This window comes from Macrotis lagotis, chromosome 4 (assembly GCF_037893015.1).
Source record: "Macrotis lagotis isolate mMagLag1 chromosome 4, bilby.v1.9.chrom.fasta, whole genome shotgun sequence".
NCBI lineage: Eukaryota > Metazoa > Chordata > Mammalia > Peramelemorphia > Peramelidae > Macrotis > Macrotis lagotis.
Genome location: NC_133661.1, coordinates 168969915 through 168994014, shown reverse-complemented (window position 1 = coordinate 168994014; position 24100 = coordinate 168969915). Strand labels below are relative to the sequence as shown.

The window sequence follows — 24100 nt, the reverse complement described above, 5'->3', positions numbered from 1 at the left end:
TTTTGACTTCTTTGTTTGCTTATTCTTCCAAGGCTACTTCTTATCTTCAGATTTTGTGTTATGGCTAGGATCTATAATTTTCTGGAATAAATGGCTGGGTAGAACTTGTGCTCTCTTGAGTTCTGTTACTTATTTCTTAGAATATTAAGTGTTGTCCATTGGATACTTGCAAGCTTTCATTCCTCCTAATGTTGATTGACCTAAGATAAAGTTATGATCTAAGTTCTGCAAGTTCATGACCTGAATTTGGGTCTGGACAAGTCATGTTCTTTCCCCTGGCTAGAATTCCAGTAGACTATAACTAGATTGAGCCATTATCATCTAAAAAGTTCTGTTAATTCAGAGTTAAAGAACTACAGATTTCTCTTGGTATGGGATTCCTGGGCTTGATTTTTCCATTGCAGATTCCAGACTGAAATGAAGATGAAATGTGAGGCTATTTCCAATGTGATGATGGAGTCATGAAGCTATTGGCTAACTTCTGATTTTAATCCTTGATTTGTATATGACTTAGGATCCATTACCATTCCTTAACCTAGAATGCTATGTCTAAGCAAAGTTCCATCTTCAATCTACTCTGAATCTGTGACCCAGAATTTGGTAATGAACAAAAGAATTGCCATTTGGCACCTGTTCTGCATCTTAAATGAGATCAGGTCCTTATGGATGATTCTAAGACCTCTTCTTTCCCTAATATACAGGCTCAGTTCTCTTTCAAGTACCTGAAATGGAGGTGTCTGGATAGATCTTGTCTGTCTTCTTATAGTGATCTGGCCTACAAAAATGATTCAGTATAATTTTATCTTAGATTTCTCAATCAGGACTAGATTTGATGTATTTTATAGATCTTCTTGAAAGAATTGTAAGGGAAAGGCAACTGTACTTCTGCCTGATATTTAACCATCTTGACTCCCAGGCAAAATAATTTAAGTCTTTTAGCCACTAACCCCTTTGATAGTCTGGTAAAGCCTACATGTCCCTTCTTAGAAAATGATTTTTTGCCTACTTTTATTAATTAAATAAAAGTGTTAGAATTTAGTTTGAGTTTAATGAAAATAAAGATGCAATATTTCTCCATCAAACTTTATGTACCCCAAGAAATCTGTGGACTACAGATTAAGAACCTCAGTATAAAACATTTCTAAATCAAGATTTTCATTTTTTTTCTCAGTATTTTTTTTTGTCAGGGAACCCTTACCCAGTAGTTGGGCTTCTTTTCTGTTTTACAGAGTTTATTTTAGAAAAAAAAAAAAACTCTAAGATCAGTAACTATCACTCTGATCCCCCATTTAGAATATGTTCCTAATCCTGGTTGGAGGTTGTGTTTTGTCACTTTGCATATGTATCTACCTCAAGTTAATCCCCAAAGGTTGAGAAAAGAAAATTTAGCCAAATTTTTTGAATTACAAAATAGCACATTGTTAGAGTGTTTAGGGGCAGATATGAATCAAGAAGAGATATTGGGGAAATAATCAACCTTTTCTCAGGCCTTCCTCAGCTTGAATCTTTTTCTTCACTATACTCATAAAGCCCAGGACTCTCTCAGTATCTCCTTTCTCTATTAGAGCTAAATCTTTACTCTGTGCTTGCTCCATCCTTCAGATTCTGAGATAACATCTCTCTCTATTTAAGAGATTAGATTATGATTTAGCTTTTTGATTAAAAAAAATCCTTGATTGATTTAGGGACACACACACACACACATATACACACACACACACACACACACACACACACACACACACACACACATATATATATTAACCTTCATAAAAATTATTGAGATTCAGATTATTTAATTAGAGTTCAGATTATTTGATTCAAAACAAATAAAGAAGTTATTTCTTTTAAAGGTACCAGATCCAAATTGAGGCAGTTTGACTTTACATATGTGGGGAAAAATGAAAAAAAATCCTTCTGATGATGTCTGAGAGGGGAAAGAACATTGTTGATAAATCAGGAAGATCCAGGTCTTTATATTAATTTGAAAACTTCCTAGTTGTATCACCTTAGTATAGCCACATAAACTTTATGAACCTCAGTCTCCTTATATGGACAATAAATGCATTGGACTAGTTGACTTCAAATGTTCTTTCCAGCTCTAAATCTCTTGCTCTATAATCCCATTCAGACATTTACTTTGTAACCCTGGATAAGTCATTATCAGTCTCAGTCTTAATTTCCTTATCTGAAATTGTGATATTAATGACTATAGCAACTGCTTCACATGTTTGTCTTTGAAGATCAAATATGATGGATGGATGGATATAAATTTCTTTGCAAACCTTAAATCACTCTCTAAGTGCCAGTGAGTGTTAGAATAAACATTTTGAATTGCTTTTGAATTCTATAGAAATATCAATACTATAAGTTATATGATAAAATGACACAGGAGAGATATAATGTTATTAAAGCTCAGAAGATGAAGATTCACATCTGGCTGCAATGACAGGAAAGATTTCATGTGTAAGCCTGACTTTGCCAAATTTTTCAGGTGAAAATAGAGGGGAGGTGTAGTTAGGATGTACCCAGAAGAGAATTATATAATCAAAAATGACCAGCTTCTAAGAAGGTAAGGGATAAACAATCCATCTTTCTTAGAAAGTATACCACTATCAACAAGTATTTGCAATGCATTAGACACTTGGCTAAGCACTGAGAATATAAATTTGTATCCTACAGGAAAATTCAGTCTATCAGGAGAAACAGCATATGCATATAAACACAACACACACACACAGACACACACACACACACACACGTGTGTATATATATACATATACATGCATACATATATATGTGTATATATATATATATATATATATAATTTAATGGAGTGAAGGCGGCCCTAGCATCAGGAGACAAGGAACAACCTGTTAAAAAAGCATTGACAGTAAAATGTCAGGGAAGTCCAAGAAGACTAGTTTGACCAGACTATATAGTTCTATTGTAAGGTTGTAAAAATAAGTTAGAGCCAGTTTAGGAAGGCTTTAAATGTCAAGTCATTTTTTTTATTCTATCTTAGAGCTAATAGTGAGTCACTGAAATTTGCTGACCAAGATATTAACATTGTATCTATTAATATCGAGTTAGTAGAAGATGAGGCCCAAAATTGAAGTAGAGGAGACTTTCATACAAAGCTAATGTGTTTGTTTTTGATTGGGCCGACAATACAAAGCCATTAGATGTTTTTAGGTGACAAACAATATAAACTATTGAAGATTATGTCATTTAGTTAGTGATATTAAAGGTTCTTTTAGCAATAGTTTGTATGATAAAAGAGAGGGAGCCTAGAGATAGGAAGAATAATTCGAGATTATTTCAATAATCCAGAAAAAGGAAATAGTCTGCCATACTGGCACTTGGGCTGAAAAGGAGATGGTGGTTTTGAGAGACTGTAGAATGTATAGAACCTTGGGAGTAATTGGATTTAGGAAATGATCAAGAGAACAAATGATCATAAAAAAATGGTCATAACAGTTCAAGCTTGGAATAATGGTTCCCTCATTCATTCATCAATTTATTCAATGATTATTTATTAAGTATCTGTTCTCAGGTTTCATGGGGGAAGTAGTGATGAGGGCGAGGGGAATTTTAGAGATTATGTTGCAATCAATCTCGCTATGACTAGTGAAGTAAATGCCTTCCAGGTGGCCTGTCTACTTGTCAAAATTCTTCCCATCTAAAGCTTCAAGTATTTAATAGAATCATTAAATTCTATTAATGTATTTTATTTTTTTATTTCCTTCTGAACTTAAGAAATAAAGTAAACATTTCAGTAATAGTAGAATAGGGGGAAAAGATGATTGCACATGAAATAACAAATCTATTATGTAAACTTGCTATTCCTCTTAAATATATAATAAAGTTATTACATAACTTTATTTTTCTTCCCTTTTCTCATTCCCAGCCCCCATCCTAGAGATGGTTACCTTTAAACACAATTGTTTGTTCTTGTGTGGGAGGTATAAAATCTTTCTATATATGCTGATATTTATCAGTTCTTTCTCTAGGTGTAGATACTGTCTTCTATCAAATGTCCTTTGAAGTTATTTTGGGAATTTATAATAGTTAAAATGAGTTAGTTACTCATAGTTGTTCTTAAAACAATATTGTTATTATTATATACAATACTCTCTTGGTTCTGCTCATTTCACTTTTCATTATTTTATGAAAGTGTAGGTTTCTTTTGCTAAAATAATCAAACTCATCATTTCCATCAAGATCATATACTTATTATTATCATATACTTATTAATCCATGAGAGAGTCAGAAATAATTGGATTCCAGTTATAAACATTCTGTATGAATTTAATTTTTGTTTTCAGATATATGAGGTTGAGATAAGATTTCCAGAAGGGAAACATCCATAATCTCTCATTAAATAATGGAAAACTGGAACTAAATTTTTCCATTGTACCCTATTGTTTTATTGAACTTAAATGTTGCAAGGACTTTTGCTGGTACTAAAAAGTCCAGAACAAAGACTATTAAACCACAGGGAAGGTTTATTCTAGTTAATTACACATCTACTGTAGCAGGTAATTCACATTTTTATAAAATTATTAGAGAAATAATAGAGGGAATATTTTATTGGACAGAGCAAAGTGTCAAAATTCAGGTTTATTTTTAATTTCAAATTTTGCTGTTTCTTCTCTCTCATCTATCCTCAAATTTTCTTGGTTGTATTTCTTCTATTCTCTTTATTTTTTGTAGGTCATTCTTTTCTTAAAGTCTACAAGTATTTTTAAATGTTTGCCATATGTCATACACTGGGCTAAATCTAGGGATACAAAAAAGAAGAAAAAGAAAGGCAATCAATACCCTCAAGGAGCTTAAATTCTAATGTTCTAATGGGGCAAGACAACTTATAAAAGAAATATGAAGGGGGGGGAGATAGAATCCAGATGGCATATCCCTGCACGTGGTGTCAAAAGAAATTTAGATTATTAGTAATGAGTCCCAGAGAGGAATGAAAGAGAGAACATGACAGGCTTAGATATCATTACTTATAGACACTTAATAATTACCTAGCTGTGTGGCCTTGGGCAAGCCACTTAACCCCATTGCCTTGCAAAAAAAAAAACTAAATAAAAAGATATCATTACTTAAAATGGAGGTTATGGGAGGAAATAACCAGTTGGAAGAGGAGGTAGGTCATTCATAGAGGTGAAGAGATCTTCCAAAAAAAGAAAAATGAGGAGCACATTGGTAAAAATAACTTCCAGGATCAGAAGGCTGCTGGGGCATGGTGGAGAACGAAATTCAGACAGTCAAGAGTATAAACATTTCAATCTATGGTCCATTTTAAGGAAAGATTCCTAGCATATTCATGTTCATTCCTCCCTTCCTATCTGGAACCCATAACTAATTTTCCACACTTCTTTTGCTGCCTATCCATGAGTGTACTTCCCCTTTACCTTCAGCTTTCTTTTGGTATTATCTTCTTCCATTAAAACCTTAGAATATAAGTTTCTTGGGGATAGGAATTATCTTTCTTTTTCTTAAAATTCATATATTCAGAGATCATTTCCTTTGTTAGTATTCTTGGTCTTTCAATTAACCCTTTGTACTCAATAGAGTTTTTTAGAAATTTGATTTTCCAGTGCACAAAGTTGTTAAGAAAACATTTTGTAAACTCTAAAAACTTTAAAAAAAAGTATTTGGAATCTAAATATTTGAGTAGTAATCAAAAGAACAAAATATATAGAGCTATTTTCTATCTAAATCCCTTTCCAATCTATTTTCTCAGATTTCATGTGCTTCAGGGGTAATCTATACATTATCATGAAGTTAACATTTATTACCCATTTGTTCTGCCCAAAGTTGTGAAACAGACTTATCCAGCCCAGAGTATAATTAAGAAGTAGATGAAAGTTGTCTTTGGCAGTTCCTACACTTACATTTAAAGGTCTATTTCCTTATATTTAGTGTTCTCCCCAGCAAGTATCCTATTCTCCCTAGCTCCCCAGGGACTGTTGTTTCTCTGCCCACCCAAATTTGCCCTTCTGCATATCTTTCAAGCTTCCCAGTGTCTCTTTGGCCCAACAATGCATCTCTCAAGTAGAAATATACTATAAAGAGGTCACTGTCCTTGCAGATGATATCTCCTGGGCCTTCCCAAGAGGAGAAAATAGGCTTTTAGATGCTGACAAGTTAGGTCCTGCTTTGTTAACACTCCATCTTGTTTGTGTTTTCCTAATAGGTCCAATTCTCAGTGATTTCTCCTCTGATTTTCTATAGTATTTATTATTTATAACTCGGATTTACTGCTTATCCTCCCTATGTATATGCCTTATTTCCCTAACTTGATTTTAGGGTCTTCACGTTTGGAAGGAATCATGTCTTATACTATACACAGTGTGCACTCAATTGATTTTTACATTGTTATTGTTGATGGGAATGATAAGAAATTCAATTCAATTTAACTCAACAAACGTATATCAAATGTCTACTTGTACAAAACATCATGCCTTGGGCTGGGAATGCAGAGTAAAAAAATGAAACATTCTCTGCTCTCAAGGAACTGTAATGTGCTTTGAATGAAGGGATGAAAAATGAAGGAATGAATCACTGAGATGACAAAAGTGATTATAGAGAAAATCAGTACTTCAGCCTAAAATCACTATTTGGTTATATTTTTAAAAGATAAAAGAATCTTATGTTTTAGCTTTTACTGAAGAGGAAAAATCTCTAAAAAATTAAAAAAATATATCTACCAATTGCTGTTACATATGAGTCATTTTAGTGATGGTTTTAAAAACTCTACAGTTGGTTGCTGCTACTTTTCTCATTGGTAGTTTTCCATGCAATTTTGTTTGGAAAGGAAATAATGATTGGCTTTCACAGAGGACTTTGAATTTTGGAAAGTATATATACATCATCTCATTGTGCAAACAGTTCTGCTGTTCATAAAGTATACATTTATTCTAGGGTAAGTTTCCAAAGCATGGATTGTCATTATTTCAGAGGCAGTTAGATCTGAGACATGGTTTATACCATGCATTGTGATCTCTCACTCATCTGTCACTAACAGAAGAAAGCAATTGTCCAAGGTAAGGAGTAATCTGAAAAAAATCTTAAATATTTGGCTTTTTAAAAAAAATGTTTTATCTTTTAAGTGTTTTAGATCTGAGGATTCTTCAGACTGATAGCAAACTATTAAAACAATAGCTTAAAGTGATTCAATTCAAGTAATAGGGCGGTAGTGGGACTACTGTGCTCTGTACTCTGTGCTCTGTACCACTGTACTCTGCTCTTAAAAGAATGTTTGGATTATTGTATTCATTTCTTGACATTATAGTTTAAGGAGGGTGTGGATAAGCTAGATTTTCTCCTGAATGTAGAGAAAAAAATTAAATGTGTCTACTTCAGCTCCAAAGGGTACTCCAAATGTAATTAACAGAAAATACAAAAAGAAAAAGGGAGGGGGTGCGATTCAGGATTATTTTCAAGCAAAACTTCCTAACAATTACAGCTCCCTCAAAGTGAAATGGACTTCTTCAAGAGTTGCTCGAAACACAACCCTACTCCTTGGAGATCTACAAAAGTTAAACATCCACTTGTGAGGTACATTATAGTAGGAATTCTTTTTTTTTTGTATAGATTGAACTAAATGACCTCATATAGCCTTCTCCAGCTCTAGATCTAAAGTTATGATTCTTTCTCCTGCTTTCATTGCTGACAATAGACAGAAGTAACAGTGTGTCAAAGAGCCAGCCTAAAACCAAAGTGTCCTGTATTCTCCATGGAAATCCTTTTACTCATATTGCAATCCAGGCAACATAAATAGAAATCCCACTGCATCAGCAAATTACTTCATTTAATAAGAAAAGATATACTGAAGCTTTTTCCATTCATATGTTTGTTCACATCATTTTTTATTTTTGTTGAGTACCAACTTTGTGCCTTCTTTAAGTTAGTAATGCCTTTCCCCTTCTACATTTCCAAGTGTAATCTTTCTCTTTCAAAGATCTGTTGAAGGGAAATGGAGCCAAAATAACAGGATGAAGGCAAGAACTCCTGGGAGCTCTCCACCAGATTACTTCAAATGCCTAGCCAAATTCTAGAATAATAGAACCCACAGAAAGACTGAGTGAGAACAATTTTCCAGCTGAAGACAACTTGAAAAATTTGTGGGAAGGGTCACTTACACCTGGGTTAGAAAGGGCCACAGTACAGCCCAGGCCCCAGGGGTCAAAAACTGACCTGGGCAACCACCCAGCAGGTCCTTCCAGAGTGCTGGACCCATGGATGGTAAAAGAGATGGAAGAGATTACAGAGGTCTCTTTGTGATCTTTGTATCAGGACTCTGCTGATTAGATCCAGGCTGCAGTCTGGGTCCACAGTCTCAGGAAAAGGAGCTTTACTGCCATAGTAGCTATAGTGGAGCAGGAACTCTCCCCAAGCTTTCTCTGCTGGCCAGGAGAGGAATCAGAGCCTCTTGTAAAACCTTGGAAGGGTGTCCTTTTGGGGGATGTCCCTAAAAACAGCTGCAAAAAAACCCTCAAATGCTTGGGACAGTGAGTCCTCCACCTTGGGAACAGAGCCCCCGTCTTAACAAAATGTTAAACTCAAGTCATAGGTTGAGGAAATTAGCAAACAACAGAAGAAAAAAAATCTTCCATAGACAATTACTTTGGTCCTGTAGAGGATCAAAATACACACTCAGAAGATGACAAAGTCAAAACTTCTTTATCTAAAACTTTCAAGAAAAATATGAATTGATCTCAGTCTATGAAAGAGCTCAAAAAAAAGATTTTGAAAATCGGTTTAGGTCAAAAGCAATACAAAAGATAAATGAGGAAAAGAATGCCTTAAAAAAGCAGAATTGGTCAGATAGAAAAGGAGATACAAAAGTTCTCTGAAGAAAATAATTCCTTCAAATATAGAATGGAGTTAAAGGAAGCTGATGACTTCATGAGAAATCAAGGAACAATAAAACAAAACCAAAAGAATGATAAAACTAGAAGAAAATGTGAAATACCTCATTGTCAAAACAACTGACTTGAAAAATAGATCCAGGAGAGGTAATTTAAAATTGGACTCTTGAAAGTCATGGCCAGGAAAAGAACCTAAAGTACATTTTTCCAGAAATAACCCAGGAAAAATGCCCTGATATCTTAGAAGCAGAGGGTAAAATAGAAATTAAGTTAATCCACTGATCACCTCCTGAAAGAGATCCCAAAATGAAAACTACCAGGAATATTGTAACCAATTCTAATTATAGAATTCCCAAGTCAGAAAGTAAATATTAAAAGATTCCAGAAAAAATAATTCAAATATCATGGAACTACAGTCAAGATTACACAGGATTTAGTGGTGTTTACATTAAGGGTTTATAGGGCTTGGAATATAATATTCTGGAAGGCAAAAGAGCTTGGATTTCAATTGAGAACCATCTACCCAACAAAACTGAACATAATCTTTCAGGGGAACATATGGAAATTCAATGAAATTGAGGACTTTCAAACTTTGCTGATGAAATGACCAGAGTTGAATGGAAAGTTTGATCTTCAAGTAAAGAACACAGGTGAAGCATAAATAGGATGGACAGGAAGGGCAAATTACAAGGAATTTAATGATGTTGAGCTGCATATATTCCTTCATGGAAAGATGATCCTGATAACTCTCATTTATTAGGGCACTTAGAAGTAGCATATATAGATAAGCAATAAGAGGGAGTTGAATTTGAAGGTATCATTTATTAAAAAAGATGGAGTTAATGGACAATAAAGGAATGTACTAGGAGAAAGGGAAAGGAGAGATAGAATGGGGTAAGTTATTTTATATAAAAGAAGCAAGAAAAAACTTTTGCAGTGAAGTGGAAAAGAGGGAAGGTGAAGGGTAGTGACTGAGCCTTTACTCTCATCAGAAGTGGTTTAGAGAGGGAATAACATACACTAAATTGGACATGGAAATCTAAGTTATCCTAGAGGAAAATAGAAAAAGGATGGGAGAAAGGGGACAAGGGAAGTTTAGAGGGGCATAGGTGATAGAAGATAGTGAAAATCATGGAAGAGGATAGTCATATGCAACATACCTTTCATGGAGGAACAAGGTGAAAGGAGAGAGAGAGGGAGAGAGAGAGAGAGAGAGAGAGAGAGAGAGAGAGAGAGAGAGAGAGAGAGAGAGAGAATGGAATAAAGGGGAATCAGAATCAGATGGAGAGAAATACAGCTAGCAATAGCAACTGTGGGAAAAATATCGAAGTAATTTCTCTAATAGACTCATGATAAAGAATTCTATCCATACCAAAGACAGAACTTGTGCTGTCTGACTGAAGCACCCTTTTTTCCCCCTCTATTTTTGAGGTTCTCTTTGTGTGTGTGTTTGGGGGTAGGAGGATTATGGACATATAGAGAAGGGTATTCGTGAGATTTGAACTAACTCATGGACTAAAATTCATTCTTTTGAATTCATTGCACTGTTTCTTCAAGTTCTTCTTTCCTCTCAAATATTCATTCTTTTCAAATATCACTAAAGGAATATTCCTGAATAAAAGACAAATCCATTGTCTTTAGTCTTATAGGTCAGTATCTTATCAAATAGACCAGTAGAGTACCAAGATGACAGGAATTATATTAACAGTACAGTTTACACATATGCCTGGACCCTTACTGACAACTGCTGAGTAGTATTCAGTATAATTCTTTCACATAACCTTATTTCCCAAATAGAATAATGAGTATTACAAATATTCAGCATGATTCTAACATCTCAAAACCATTTCAGGGATGGAATAAATTATTACAAACCCACCATGGAATACTTATCATAGCACCAAAGCTACCATTTGAGTTTTGTATAAATCATCTACTGTAAAATAAATACTATATAGATAAAAGTAGCTTACAGTAAAATAACATGATATATAGAAAATAGGAAATTGAGACTATAACAAACTTGTCTTTGGCTTTGGTGTAGAGCAATTGACATTACTCATGCTCAAAATTCAAACAATCTGAAATTTTAAATTTCTGCTTTATATACAAAAATCTGCGTAAAAGTGAATGCATTTAAATTTTAGAGGAAGAATATGCATTTCCAAATGAATACTAGGAAAAACATCCACCTACTGTAAAATATTCTCATTCTTCTGCAGCATTAAGCTTTCGTCCTTTCATAATTTTAATGAAGCATTTTTATTCTAGTGGTAAAATATTCATACTGTTCATTGGAATTCAAAAGATTAAATTTTGTACAAAATTATTATACTGCCGTTTGAAGAACTAATTAAAGGTTTTTTTAAGTTAATGAGATAGAAGGAACTTAGTTGTCATAATTAAGGAAGGAGAAGAATTGATGGCTAAGTAAATTCAGAAGAATCATTCACATTGTATAAAAGATTAAATTTTGTCAACTTAGTCTATCACTGAGTGAAAAATAATGAGTAGAAATAAAGGCAATTAGTAGTTTGTTTTGTAATCTTTGGAATCTTGTTCATTTGATTGTTAAGCAGTGGAGATTTATATAAAATGTCAATGAAGAACTGTTATTAAACTGAATTATTTAAACTTCTTTTAAAATTTACTGTGTAATATGTGGCTCCATTCTTTGGGAGTAATTGAGATCTGGAAGTTTATGAATGTTGGTACAATTAATGCCTCACTTCTCAGAAATAACTTCTCTGATAACAACAATAATAAAAAATACAACTTGAAAATCATAAAATAAGTTAAAAAAAAAACTTGAAAGCTATCAAAATAGCTGTCCCAAAATCTACACATGAAAGTTCAGACATTTTATTAATGGAGAGTCCATTAGACCCTCATGAACTGTCTATTTAGTTTGATAATTCAATAAGTTGAGTAAGCTCGCTTTCACATCATCATCATATTAAAAGTATTAAATCAACAAGAAGGTGACAATATGGATTATACCAGTACTCAAAAGGGTCTGCAATACCAACAGTTAAGATCCTCCCATAGATACAGATTACATCCATGCTTCCCAGTACTATGTGAGTCTTACCTATGTTCTTACCTATATTCTTACCACATAGTATATAGTCAATGTCCTCATTTACCCTCCTCACTTTCTCATATTACCCCGATAGTACTAATGAAATACTGTCCATTTGTCATCACTTGCTCTTTCCACATGATTAGCCCCACTTTACTTTCTTTTTTTTGGAAGTAAAAGGGATAATTTTTATTACATTAAATTAAAAAAAAAGTTCTACACTAATGAATGCAATGCAACCAAGGTGAGAAGGAAAGCAAAACCTAGGGGAAAATTTTTATATCAGTTTCTCTGAAAGAGGCCTGATTTCTCAAAAATATGAGTTAAATTTATAAAATGTGAGTCATTTCCCAATTGACAAATAATCAAGGAATATGAATATGCTGTTCCCTCTTTACTTTCTTACATCAAGGGATGTAATTACCTCAAGGGATGTAATATTTTACTCTGAGTCTTCAGGTTCTTGTGAACTCTATGTTGTAAGCTAATAATCACCTACCATGTGGTTTTCCATAGTGCAAGAGTAGATCACACAATAGATAGATTGATGAATATGAAGTCAGGAAGAACTGAGTTCAAATCCAGCCTCAGATATTTACTAGCTGTGTATCTCTAAGCAAGTCTCTTATTCTCTTTTTGCCTCAGTTTCCAAAACTGTGAAAATGGGGATAATAATAGAACTTTATTCAAATTTGTTGTGAGGATCAAATGAGATAATATTTATCACTGAGTGTAGTGCCTAAGGAACAGCTAGGTGGAACAGGGGATAAAGCACCAGCCCTGGAGTCAGGATGACCTGAGTTTAAATCCAAACTCAGATACTCAATACTTACTAGCTGTGTGTCATTGGGCAAGTTACTTAATCCCATTGCCCCACAAATAAAAAAAAAACAGTACCTGGCATATAAAAAAACACAGCACCTTCTCTTCCCCTTTGCCTTTTGTGTGCTATTTATCTTCAGGTCTTTGGATAAAGTTATGTTATACACCTTGCCACTCCATATAATAGTGCCAGAAAGATGATGGCCAAGGTGCTTTCAGGCCTGCTTTGGTTTCCTTGCTGGGAAAATTAGTTTATGTTAATTATATTAACTTATATCATAATTTCTGTAGCTTAATTTTTAGTTAAATTCCTGGTATCATTGTCCTTTCCATTATATGTTTACTATTTTTATTTTCATAACATTTAAATAACTCAGTTAAATATCTTAAATTGTAATTCATATCTTTTTTCTCAATATTCTTTTAATTATTTATTATGCATTTTGATCAAAGCTATGATTACATTCTGACTGTATAACTGACTCTTCAATTTTGTGACTTGTTTTTTTGTTTTTAAAATAAATGTTGGGGAATAAATGGCCTCTAAGATCCTATGATTCAGAGATAACTCCCATGTCATTGGTAAAAAGTCTTTTTTTTCTCTTTTAAAATATAGCTAGTCTAAGTCTTTGTGATGTTATTTAGTGCTTCCATATCCAGTGCCAACCAATTGTTTCTTTTTTTAAAAAAATTTTCATTATGTAATATGTAAAGATTCTAAATATTCTGAAAATATTTATCATTTCTAATTTCCTTCTCTTGAACCCCCCCCCCATATTTCTCCCCTTCTTTACCTTTTCCCAACTTTGCTTTGGATTTACCAAATATCAAAGCCTATGTCTAGTCATGTTTGTCCAGTGTCATTTCTCTTCTAATTCATCCTCAGAATCAGCTTGATGGTGGTATATAAACTTTCCATTATTTCTATGATGGTATCCTTGTAAATATTTATTAATATTATAATACACGATGACCCAAAATTCCATGAAATAATGTTTCAGGTAGTCTTTGGGCTTACTTATTTATAAAGTCCATAAATCAATCCCTTTCTTTGCTTCTTCAAGGATTATTAATGACCCGTTATGTGCAAAGAATAGCAATGGGCAGGAAATTTGAGATTTACCATAAAAGATAAACTGAGGTACCAAAAATATAGAGAAATCTCCTTGTGTCCTTTTTTAATCTCACTTCAGGCATTGCTTAGGAGAAAAAAATTATATAATAATGCTAGGATGATTATTTACCCCAACATTTTGTTAAGGATATACACATATTATGTTTTTTCTAAGTTTCCAGATGAGAGGGCATTTTAATTTCCATTCTTAAATTCCATTCTTATGTTGCCCAATTTTCATATTGATTAACTACAGGGGGTTATCTTAGAAGGGGCATCTTTTCTACATATCTCTCTCATCATTACTTTAATTTTGTCTAGCTTACTCTCTGTGTCTTTGTCCCTGTTGCCTCCTCTCCATTCCTCTAATTCACTCCTTTCTCAAATCTACTTCCTAGAATCCCTAGTTTTCCTCCATGCTTTGCACCCATAATACTTGATACATGTAAACTTTCCTGGAACATTTCCTCCCCCTTCTGCAGACATTGGTGTATTCTCTAACTTCCCATAACCATGCATTTATTTCATTTTTAATATAATTGTATAAGAGGAGGTTGATCTGCTTGTGCTCAGATCTCCCAACAGAGGCACCCTGAAACATATATATATATATATTTTTTTTTTCTTCTTCAACAAAAATGTAAGTTCCTCAAAGATAGGAACAGCTTCATTTTTGTTTCTGTGTCCACCACAGCTAGCATAATGTCTTACATAGTGCCTAGTGCTTATTTATTGATAAATTTTGTATTTTTGCTCCAAATATCAGATATACATAATTTTTAATAAATTTTTAAAAAACTGATCAAATGATACTACCCCATAAGTTTAAATGAGGCTAATACTATTTGTAAATATTATGATTTCTGGAGTTTTGGAAGTATCTGTGAATGAATAGAAACTGAAAGTAGGTAGAATCGGTCTCTTGGGCTGCCACTGGAGTCTGTGGTGTCTGAAATTGTATTAATAACAATTTATGGAAATTGGTAGTTTCTGGGAAGCATAAGAACTAAAGGGAAAATCTAATTCTTAGTGGCTCCCTGGAACCTGTGAAAGGGGAGCCCAGTAGAATTGTTTTTCCTATGCAAAATCTAAGGTTTATTCAACACAGTCTGACCTAACAAAAGTGCTACTAGAATCTTTGCAGACCTGATTACTCACATCTTGGAAACTGGAACCTTCTTAGGAACTGGCTCTGATTGGTCTAGACTAGAGAAAATGTTTCCTAGATGACCTAAAAGAACTGCTCCTCCCAGTCTTCTTTCTTTTTATTCTTCAGAAAGAAAAAAAAAAGGCAACATCATCAAGGGCTTCTTTATATTTCTCTCTAAAACAGGGGTTGTAAACTTCTTAATCTGGGGTTTGTGAACTTGTTTATTTAATAATTATTTCAACGTAATTCATTGTTTTTGTAATCCTTTATACTTATTTTATTTTGTTAATTTAAGACAACTAACCTGAGAAAGAAACCAGTATCTAAGTAGATAAAGGACTGTATTTGGAGTCAGAAAGTCACTTTGCAATTATATACATTCAAGCTATATACATTGTAAGTGGGAGATAATCTCACAGAGAAGGCACTAATAAAGAGAAAGACCAAATTGTTCTAACATGCTTCAAACACTTGCCATGTAACCTGAACAAATCAATTTCTTTAGCTGTAAAATGAGGATATCAGTAGTACTTACCTCCAAAGGTTGTTGTGATGACAGAAAATAATTATAAAGCACTTTGAAATTCTTAAAGCATTACATAAATGCTATCTATCCCTTATCATTTTTAATTATCAGACTTTTTATGGAGTCCATATGCTTCACCAAACTGCCAAAGAGTCCAGTAATATAAAAAAAAGACTAATAGCCACTATCTTCAAATTCCATGAACTATTGTTATCCTTTTCACATCATGACTTTCCCCCTTGATATAATGTGGGTTGTCATAAGAAATTGTATGAGAATTTTGGGGGAGTGCTGCAGAAGCTGCATATAACACACAAAGACCAGTGACAGAAAAAGTTTACAAACTAAGAAATGCAAAATATATAGATATTACTGCATAATACCTATATATTTTATCTTTTAAAACCATAACAGTTCAGGCTTCTTTTCTGTTATAAAGGGAGGGTCATATAATCTTATGCAGATTTTCCAGATCATGGGGACATTACACTTCTAACCCTCCCAATATAGAAGGAAATAGCTGTATTATTGTTGTTTCTAGGCTTTAATTCTTGTGGACCAATGACCAAGTCCATATAGAAAAAGCAAGGATTTAATTCAGTCAATAAACAAGCATTTATTTAACTTTTACTATGGGAAAGGCACCTGGTGGGGTAATGGGAATACAAAGAACAAATATAATCACATCTTGGGGTGGCTAGGTGTCACAATGGATAGAGCACTGGACCTGGAGTCAGCAGTACCTGAGCTCAAATCAGGCCTCAGACACTTAATAATTACCTAGCTGTGTGGCCTTGGGCAAGCCATTTAGCCCCATTGTCTTGCAAAAACTAATAAATAAATAAATAATCACATCTTTAAAATGCTTACAGGGAATGGGAGACTGGGGGGGGGGGGGAGCATGTAAGCAATTACAAGCTATGTACATTGTAAGTGGGAAATGATCTCTCAGGGTTGGCACTAATGGTGAGTAAGACCAAGAAAATCCTCTGGCAGGAAAAAAAAGGAGAAATGAAGATTTATATAGCTCCTATTATAGGTCAGTCTAAATTTTTTTATAAACAAATATTTTCTTACTTAATCTTCATAATAATTGTGTTATCCCCATATTACAGTTGATAAAACTAAAACAAATAGAGGTTAAGGATCATATTGCTTGTGTCTGAGACTTGATTTGCGCCCAAGTCTTCTACCAAACTAGTGTTTGGACAAAGACTGAAAGGAAGCTAGGCAAGCCATTGTTGTTTGTTCTTCGTTCTTGAAGAAGATTACGGCATCAGGGAAGTGATATCATGACATGCAAGTGAATTGGATTTAAGTGAGACTGTGCTGTGCAAAGTTACCAGTTTCACTTTCTCCTTTGGAATCATCTGGGTCCAGTGACCAGTCAGATCAGGACAACTGGACAGCCAACAGATTGATGGGGACATTCCATCTGTCTAGTGCTTGGAATGTCTAGTACTTGGAATGCAAAGTCAAAAATGTCACTCCTTATCCTCAAGAAGTTAGAGGCTACTTGCATATCTAAGAAACTAAAAATTAGATTGTGAAATTTTTGTTTGTCTGTATTTCCTCAAGAAAACATTTTAGGATTTCTATTTACTAAATACAATCTCATGAAGAACATCAGAATTTCTTAGTGACATTTATGCTTCAGCCCAAGAACCTGGTATGGGCTGCCTTGATGGTAGAAACAGCATAGCTTTATGGCCAGAGGAAGTATAGAAGTTGTATTGAGAGGTCTGTGTAACCCACCAACATACTTTATCAATATCCCCAATAGCATTTCTTTTTTTCTTTCTAAAGTATACCTTTTTAAGCTGATTTATTTTGGGGGCATCTTAAAAAAAGTATTTCAGATGGTAGAAACTAGAATTAACAGTAATAACAATTTAAAATTTTTTATAGTGTGAGATATTTTTGGCTTAGCCTAGGTGAGAAAGAGAAATAGTGTGGCTTAAGAGTTAAATAGATTTCTTTTAAACTACCATAGTGTTTAGGTATTAAATAACTCACTTGATAAGTACAGCCTACTTATTCCCATCTCCAATTTCTATAAGTGATTATGGCTTCTAGGTTGGTTCATGTTTTATTCATGATTATACATTTAACTCTTGTCTAATGTGCTGTGTACCAAGATATTTTGTACCAGGCAAAAGACACACAAACCTGGAAGCCCAGGGCTTAGAGTATTATTGCTTTTTTTTTTTACTCCTATCACCCTTCACGGCCAACATGTTTTAGAGACTGAAGTATTTGAGTTTTGAGTTATGGCTCATCAACAGTAACTGTGCCTTACCTTCACATCATTTCAACATTTTGCATATACTTTGGTTCTGTTCTTTAATAATTTATCTTGTTCTTATATCAAATATATGGGTTTGTTTCTTTTGAAAATCTGTTTAAGGAGGCAGTGATAGACAGAGATTGTGACATAGAAGCATTATTTGCAACCCAAACTTTATTAAATGTTTGATTTTATCTGTTATAGAACATGAAAAGCAACGATTATGCAAGAGTACCGATTATATGAATTTGCATTTCAAAGTAAAATGGTTTTATAATGAATATGTGCGAGAACTCTCTGCCTTCAAGGATGCTGTTCCTGAATACTCTTTGTAAGTAGTGATTTTTCACCCCTAAGTTTTGTTCTTGTTCACAGTACTCAGAGCTCAAGTTCATTTGAGTTCTCCAGCACTATCATTCCTTTCTCAGTCTTGTGATTGGAGAAATTTCAACTATTCAAATATTAGCAACTGTTAGATTGTCTTTCATAGTTGTTTCTGCTTTATCTTTTCCATTCTTGTTTAGAATGTGTCTAATTTAAATGTGATGATTAGACTGGCTTACAGTGCTAACAATATGAATTTAATTCTTAAAGAGTTAGAATTTAGGTTTTTCTGGAGTTAGAGAAGGCATATATAAAGTCCTTTTTATTATCAGATTTTTTCCTTGTTCTTGCTTTGTAATTTTTAATAAATAGACCATCCAGAAAGTCCATTAAACCCTTCTCAGGGGAAGTGGTATTTTGAGTATACTCATTTTCAAAGTATACTTTAAAAAATGAAACAGCCATAAAGTTTTAACTGTGAACAAATGAATTTTTCCTTGTGGGCCACAATGTTCATTAAATGAAGTTGTTCTGTTCTGTTTTGAAGATGGTTTGAGCCTTTTGTCATTCAGTGGCTTGATGAAAATGAAGATGTGTCAATGGAGTTTCTTCATGGTGCACTAGGACGAGACAAAAAAGATGGAGTGAGTTTAACTTTCTATCTTCAAATTGTTATTGTCAAGAAAAACTTTTTTAAAATAGATCTGCGATTTGATTGATTCAGAGTTGTTCCAGGGAGGAAAATTCCTCTACCAATAATGGAGAATTAAATGAGATTTGTGATGCATTTGTACCTCCCCTATTATTTTAAAAGTAAGTAACACAAGACAGTGGGATAAAATAAATAGAAAGTTATTTTCAGAGTCAGAAAAACTTTTATTGGGGCTTTGCCTCTAACACATAGTGGTTGTGTGATCTTGGGCAAATCGCTTTAACCACTCAATTCCTTAACCAGATAATTCTCTAAGACTATAAATTGGAATATAGGTACCATAATTTCCATGGTCATTAGCCTTAATATGAGTTAAACACTAAGGCTTAAGATAACACTGGGTTACCAAGATCTTATTCCAGAATCCTGTGTTAACTTAGAAATCTCATACAATTTGACTGAGGTCCCAAGATGTAAATAAGAGATGTTTTCAATTCATTTGGAGCAAATAATATGACCATGAGATGCCTCTGGCTTATATATGACCATTGGAAAAAATCCTAGGATTTTTTTTTAACACTGGCCTTCATAGCTCCCTGTCCAAAAAGTAATGAAATGATATGTAACCAATATCTCAATTCAGGTAAAAGATATTTCAAGGAGCAAATTCCTACCCTATTTTATTGGACCCACAGCAAATTCAGGTGAAAGAGATTGACTACTTTGAAATAAAGATTTTATTACTATGGGATGGAGCTGGATGATATGAGATTCAGCAATTAATAAATAATAATAAATCTACTGTCTCAAATATGCCCTCTCATTGGATTGGTTTCTTTTTTCTCCTTTCTCAGTTCCAACAGACCTCAGACCATGCCCTCTTCTCTTGCTCTGTGGTAGATGTCTTTGCACAACTTAATCAAAGCTTCGAGATTATCAAGAAATTGGAGTGCCCTAATCCTGAAGCATTATCCCATTTAATGAGAAGATTTGCAAAGGTAGATTTTAAATGGTCAATCCCTTTCTCATTTCTAGATCTGTGAAATTTCCTCATTTTATTGACTGCTGCCCAAAGAATTCTGTTATGTGGCTGCATCTGAGGCAGTAGTCAGATTTCAATATCTTTCACATACTATAGTTATCAAATTCTGTTGTCTTAAATTTTATCCCTGTGCTTCACAGAAGCATATTTCTGTTCTATTTATTTGTCATTTAAAAATTATTCATGTTTACATTTCTAAAGTGATTATAGTAAATAACTACATTTTTCAGAGATGCAACTTTCCATATAAAGAAAATTTTAATATCTTTGTCTCAGTGCAACACATTTTTATTAGGACCATGACGTGTACTGTTCTGCAAAGAATGTTGGACGAGGAGTTGGGGGTAAAGTCTTAGCTTTGTTATAATTGTATAATTTGGCAGTTCTGAACTCATACAGACAACTAAGTGATTGAACCATGACATGAACACAGGTCTCCTAACTCCCAGTCTATTCAATTTTCTTTTTACTCTCCATATAATTTTTCTAAGAAAGAAAGTCATTGAGTTTGTCCTTCGGTTTCCTTATTTGTGAAATCAAGTAAATTAGGCCTTTGAAGTTTGTATCCAGCTCGCAATTTGCTCTTCACTGTGGGAGTCACACACACACACACACACACACACACACACACACACACACACACACACACAAAGACATTTGTAAACTCCTGAAAGTACTTACAATGCATTGAAAAACAAGACAAATGCACAAAATAATGTCAGGGGAAGGTTCATAGATAATTTTGTTTAAATTAATGATATAAAAATACAAGCACAGAATAGGGAGATTACTGCCAACTTTTAAAGCCTTCATTGCCCAAATGGGATTTGTTTAAGCTTTGAGGATTCAATATGATTCAGTTTGTAAAGTAAAGAAAAGAGAAAAGTTACTCCAGGATAGAGAAACAAAATGAATGAAGATATTAAAAATTGAAATGATCATAATATGTATGGGACTGGCCTCACTGGAGCTGACCTGATATTTAAATAGTATTTTATCACAAGAAGGCACAGATATGTCAAAAATGTGCTTGGTTCTTCAAAGTAGTAGTGTCAAATTGAAACAGAAAATGATACCACTAAACTGAACATAAAGATCCCTGCAGTCTGCATTTTGACTTAGAAAACCACATATATAAACATATATATGTGTGTGTGTGTGTATGAGTGTATATATATATATATATATATATATATATATATATATATATATGTGCACTTTTGTATAAAGGCTACACATGTGTAAATGTATATAATACATATTTGTGTATATGTTAAAATTAATATATCAACACTTAAAATATATAAACATTTTAATAAATCAACACTTCTGTATAAATGTATACACATGTGTAAATGTATATAATACATGTATATTTTTATATATACTAAAATTAATATATCAATATTTTAAAATCAGGAAATAAGTTTTAATCTGTTTCTGGCCCTAGTGGGAGTATCATGGACAATATGCAGCCAATAGTTTGATATACTTAAAAGGACACAAAGAACCTTCTAACATTAATTTATCTAATCTTTGCAACAATATAACAGATATCATTATCCCCACTTAAGAGATAAGGAGACTGAGGCTCCTAAAGAGAAGTTAAGTGAATTGTTCAAGGTCACTCAGAAGTGGAATTGATCCTAGTTACTTCCTAACTCCTTGTCTAGTGACAATTTTATTATATCATATTGGAAAATAGGTTTAAAGAGCTAAAATGGGTATAAAATGATGGAAGATCTTGATGAGCACATTGAGGAACTTGAGTTTTTAACTAGTATAATGCAGAGGAAAGACCAATGAATGCTATATTCTCATCCCTAGTCTATCAATTTGGTAGCTAAATTACCTTGGACAAATCTCTAGATCTCTCTAATTCTCAGGGATTATGATAATCTAAACAGGGATTATGATAACTTTCATACAATTTACCTTATAGTCCTACTGTGAAATTAAATGTCTTGAATATAAAGGTGGTTTATCACTAGCCTATAGAAATTTGGGAATCATTAGACATAGAGACTGACATGGTGAATGGATTGTATTGGGAATTTAGTTTTCATCTATATTTTCCTGACTCCAGTGACAAAATTTTATTCAGTGGGATAGCCAATGGCTGGGAGATCTCATAGAATTTTCAAGGAGTTTTCATCTGAGAAGGAATCCTTTGTCCATCAGTTTTAAATGCCTGGAAAATGAGAACCCTACTTCCTCTGTTCTTAGAGGATGGCTCCAAAGCACTTATTTAGATGCAGCTTGGGAAGAGCTTTCTAGGCAGCAGATGCTCCCTGATTTATAACACACAGATGTTTGTGCCACTTGCTCTGCAAGATAAACACTAAGGGAAAGAATCATTCTAAAAAATCTGAAAGTAAGTCTCCTGATCAGGAACTGGGTTCAAGCTGTAGGTGCATGTGCTTCTGACTAGTGCAGGAGAATAATTGGGTTTTAAAGGACCAGCAGTCTTGGTCACCTTGGGCAAGTAATCTGACCTCAACAGGCCCCAATTTCTTTACCTGTTAAAATCAGAGAATTTATTAGATTCTTCTTCAAGTCCTTTCCCATTCTCATTTTTGAGGTTCTGAAAGTTAGTTGATCCAACAAAAAGATTTGTTAAGTATCAGGAACTATGCCCACACTGGAAATTCAAGGCCATAAGTGAGATGATCTCTGCCCTCTAAGAACTTACATTCTACTAAAGGGATAAAACTTCTTCACAGATAAGTAAATATAGAGTACATAGCAAAATAATGTTACTTACCAGTCCCATATACATAAGTTACACTTGATTGAAACAGATTTAAATTTCTGAAAGTTGAACAAATAAAGTTACATTATTCCATGTTATGTTATATTATATTATATTACATTATACTATATGGTATCATATCATTTTATTATATAATATATTTGGTATAGTGTTTAACTTTGCTAGATTCAACATTCAGGTCTGTAAATGTTTTATAAGTCTCCTCTGGGTTTATTCCACTATGATAAGCCTTCCATGTGAAATACAGATAAGATATAGTCCCAGAACCATAGAAGATTTCTAAAAGGAGGAATGACATGGCCAGATAAATATATATGTATATATATATATATATATATATATATATGAATTATTTCTTCAAAGTAATTATAATTGTGCCTAAATATCACCACAATATAAGAGGCTGGCCATGAGTTATGTAGAATTGGCCAGAGGGTTTTAAATGATATTTTATTAGGAAAGTGTACCTATAGTGTTCAGGCCTTATGTACCAAAATTATTTTGCTTAAAGCAGAGTTTCTATTCATTTATCTGAGATCATTTCCATATATATACTGAATACAGTATTTAATAACTACAGTGAGAAAATGGGCATACTTCATCTCAGTCAAAAAAAGAGAAGGCAACATGGCAGAAGTTATTTCTTTCCTTTTACATATTATAAATTTCAGAATGGATGGCCTTCTGGCTATTCCCCACACCCAACATTCTATTTCTTGACTCTAACTCTGTGCCTTTTGAGGGAGTTTTCCCCCTTATCTTGAATGTAATATGTTCTCTCTTGGGCCTCCTATTACAATGAGAACTTCAAGAACAGAGACTCTGTATTTGATTTTCTCTATTTCCAGTGCTTACAGTTCCTGGAAAATAATAAGCACTTAATAAATACTTATTGATTGACTAAAGTTGGAAGGGACTTTAAGTGTCATCTCATCCAACCCCATTCATTTTGTAAACTGAGATCCAAAAAAGACAATATGATTTACCCTTGATTATACTAGCAGGAAAATGAAGAGCCAGTATTTTAACCCAGATTTCTTAATCCAAAATCCCATACTTGTACTTTATTTGTTCCCTATTGCCTGTTTCCTCATTCCTATATCTTCCAAAACAATTGTCCTACTGACTGACTCTGAGCCTACTTAACTCTTCCTCTGTGCTTTCCAGAATGCCAGTTCCAGATATTAAATTTGCTTTTATCTTTTTTTCCTTTGCTTTCTTCTGACTTTCACTGAAACTAGGCTCCTTGGTAAGGGTTAAATGTTCCTGTCCATCCTTGCCACCACTGATTGCAATTTCTACAAATCCCCACCTTGACCCCCCAAATCACTAGATATGATAGAAGTATTGGACTACTGTATGTTTTCCATTGTCTTTACTAGGCTTTCCCTTTTCCACTCTTACTCAATAAGCTCTCCTCCTTTGAGGTTCACTCAATTCATATCT

General features: G+C 33.6%; 1 protein-coding gene across 1 annotated transcript in view; it reads left to right on the top strand.

Moving 5' to 3' along the window:
• The window catches only part of UNC13C (unc-13 homolog C), a 386872-nt gene that overhangs the window by 229807 nt on the left and 132965 nt on the right, over window positions 1-24100 (top strand). The window contains exons 13-15 of the mRNA XM_074236225.1: window positions 18068-18194; window positions 18735-18831; window positions 19694-19837. Of these exons, the coding sequence (XP_074092326.1) occupies window positions 18068-18194; window positions 18735-18831; window positions 19694-19837 (368 nt within the window). The remainder of the gene's footprint in view (window positions 1-18067; window positions 18195-18734; window positions 18832-19693; window positions 19838-24100) is intronic.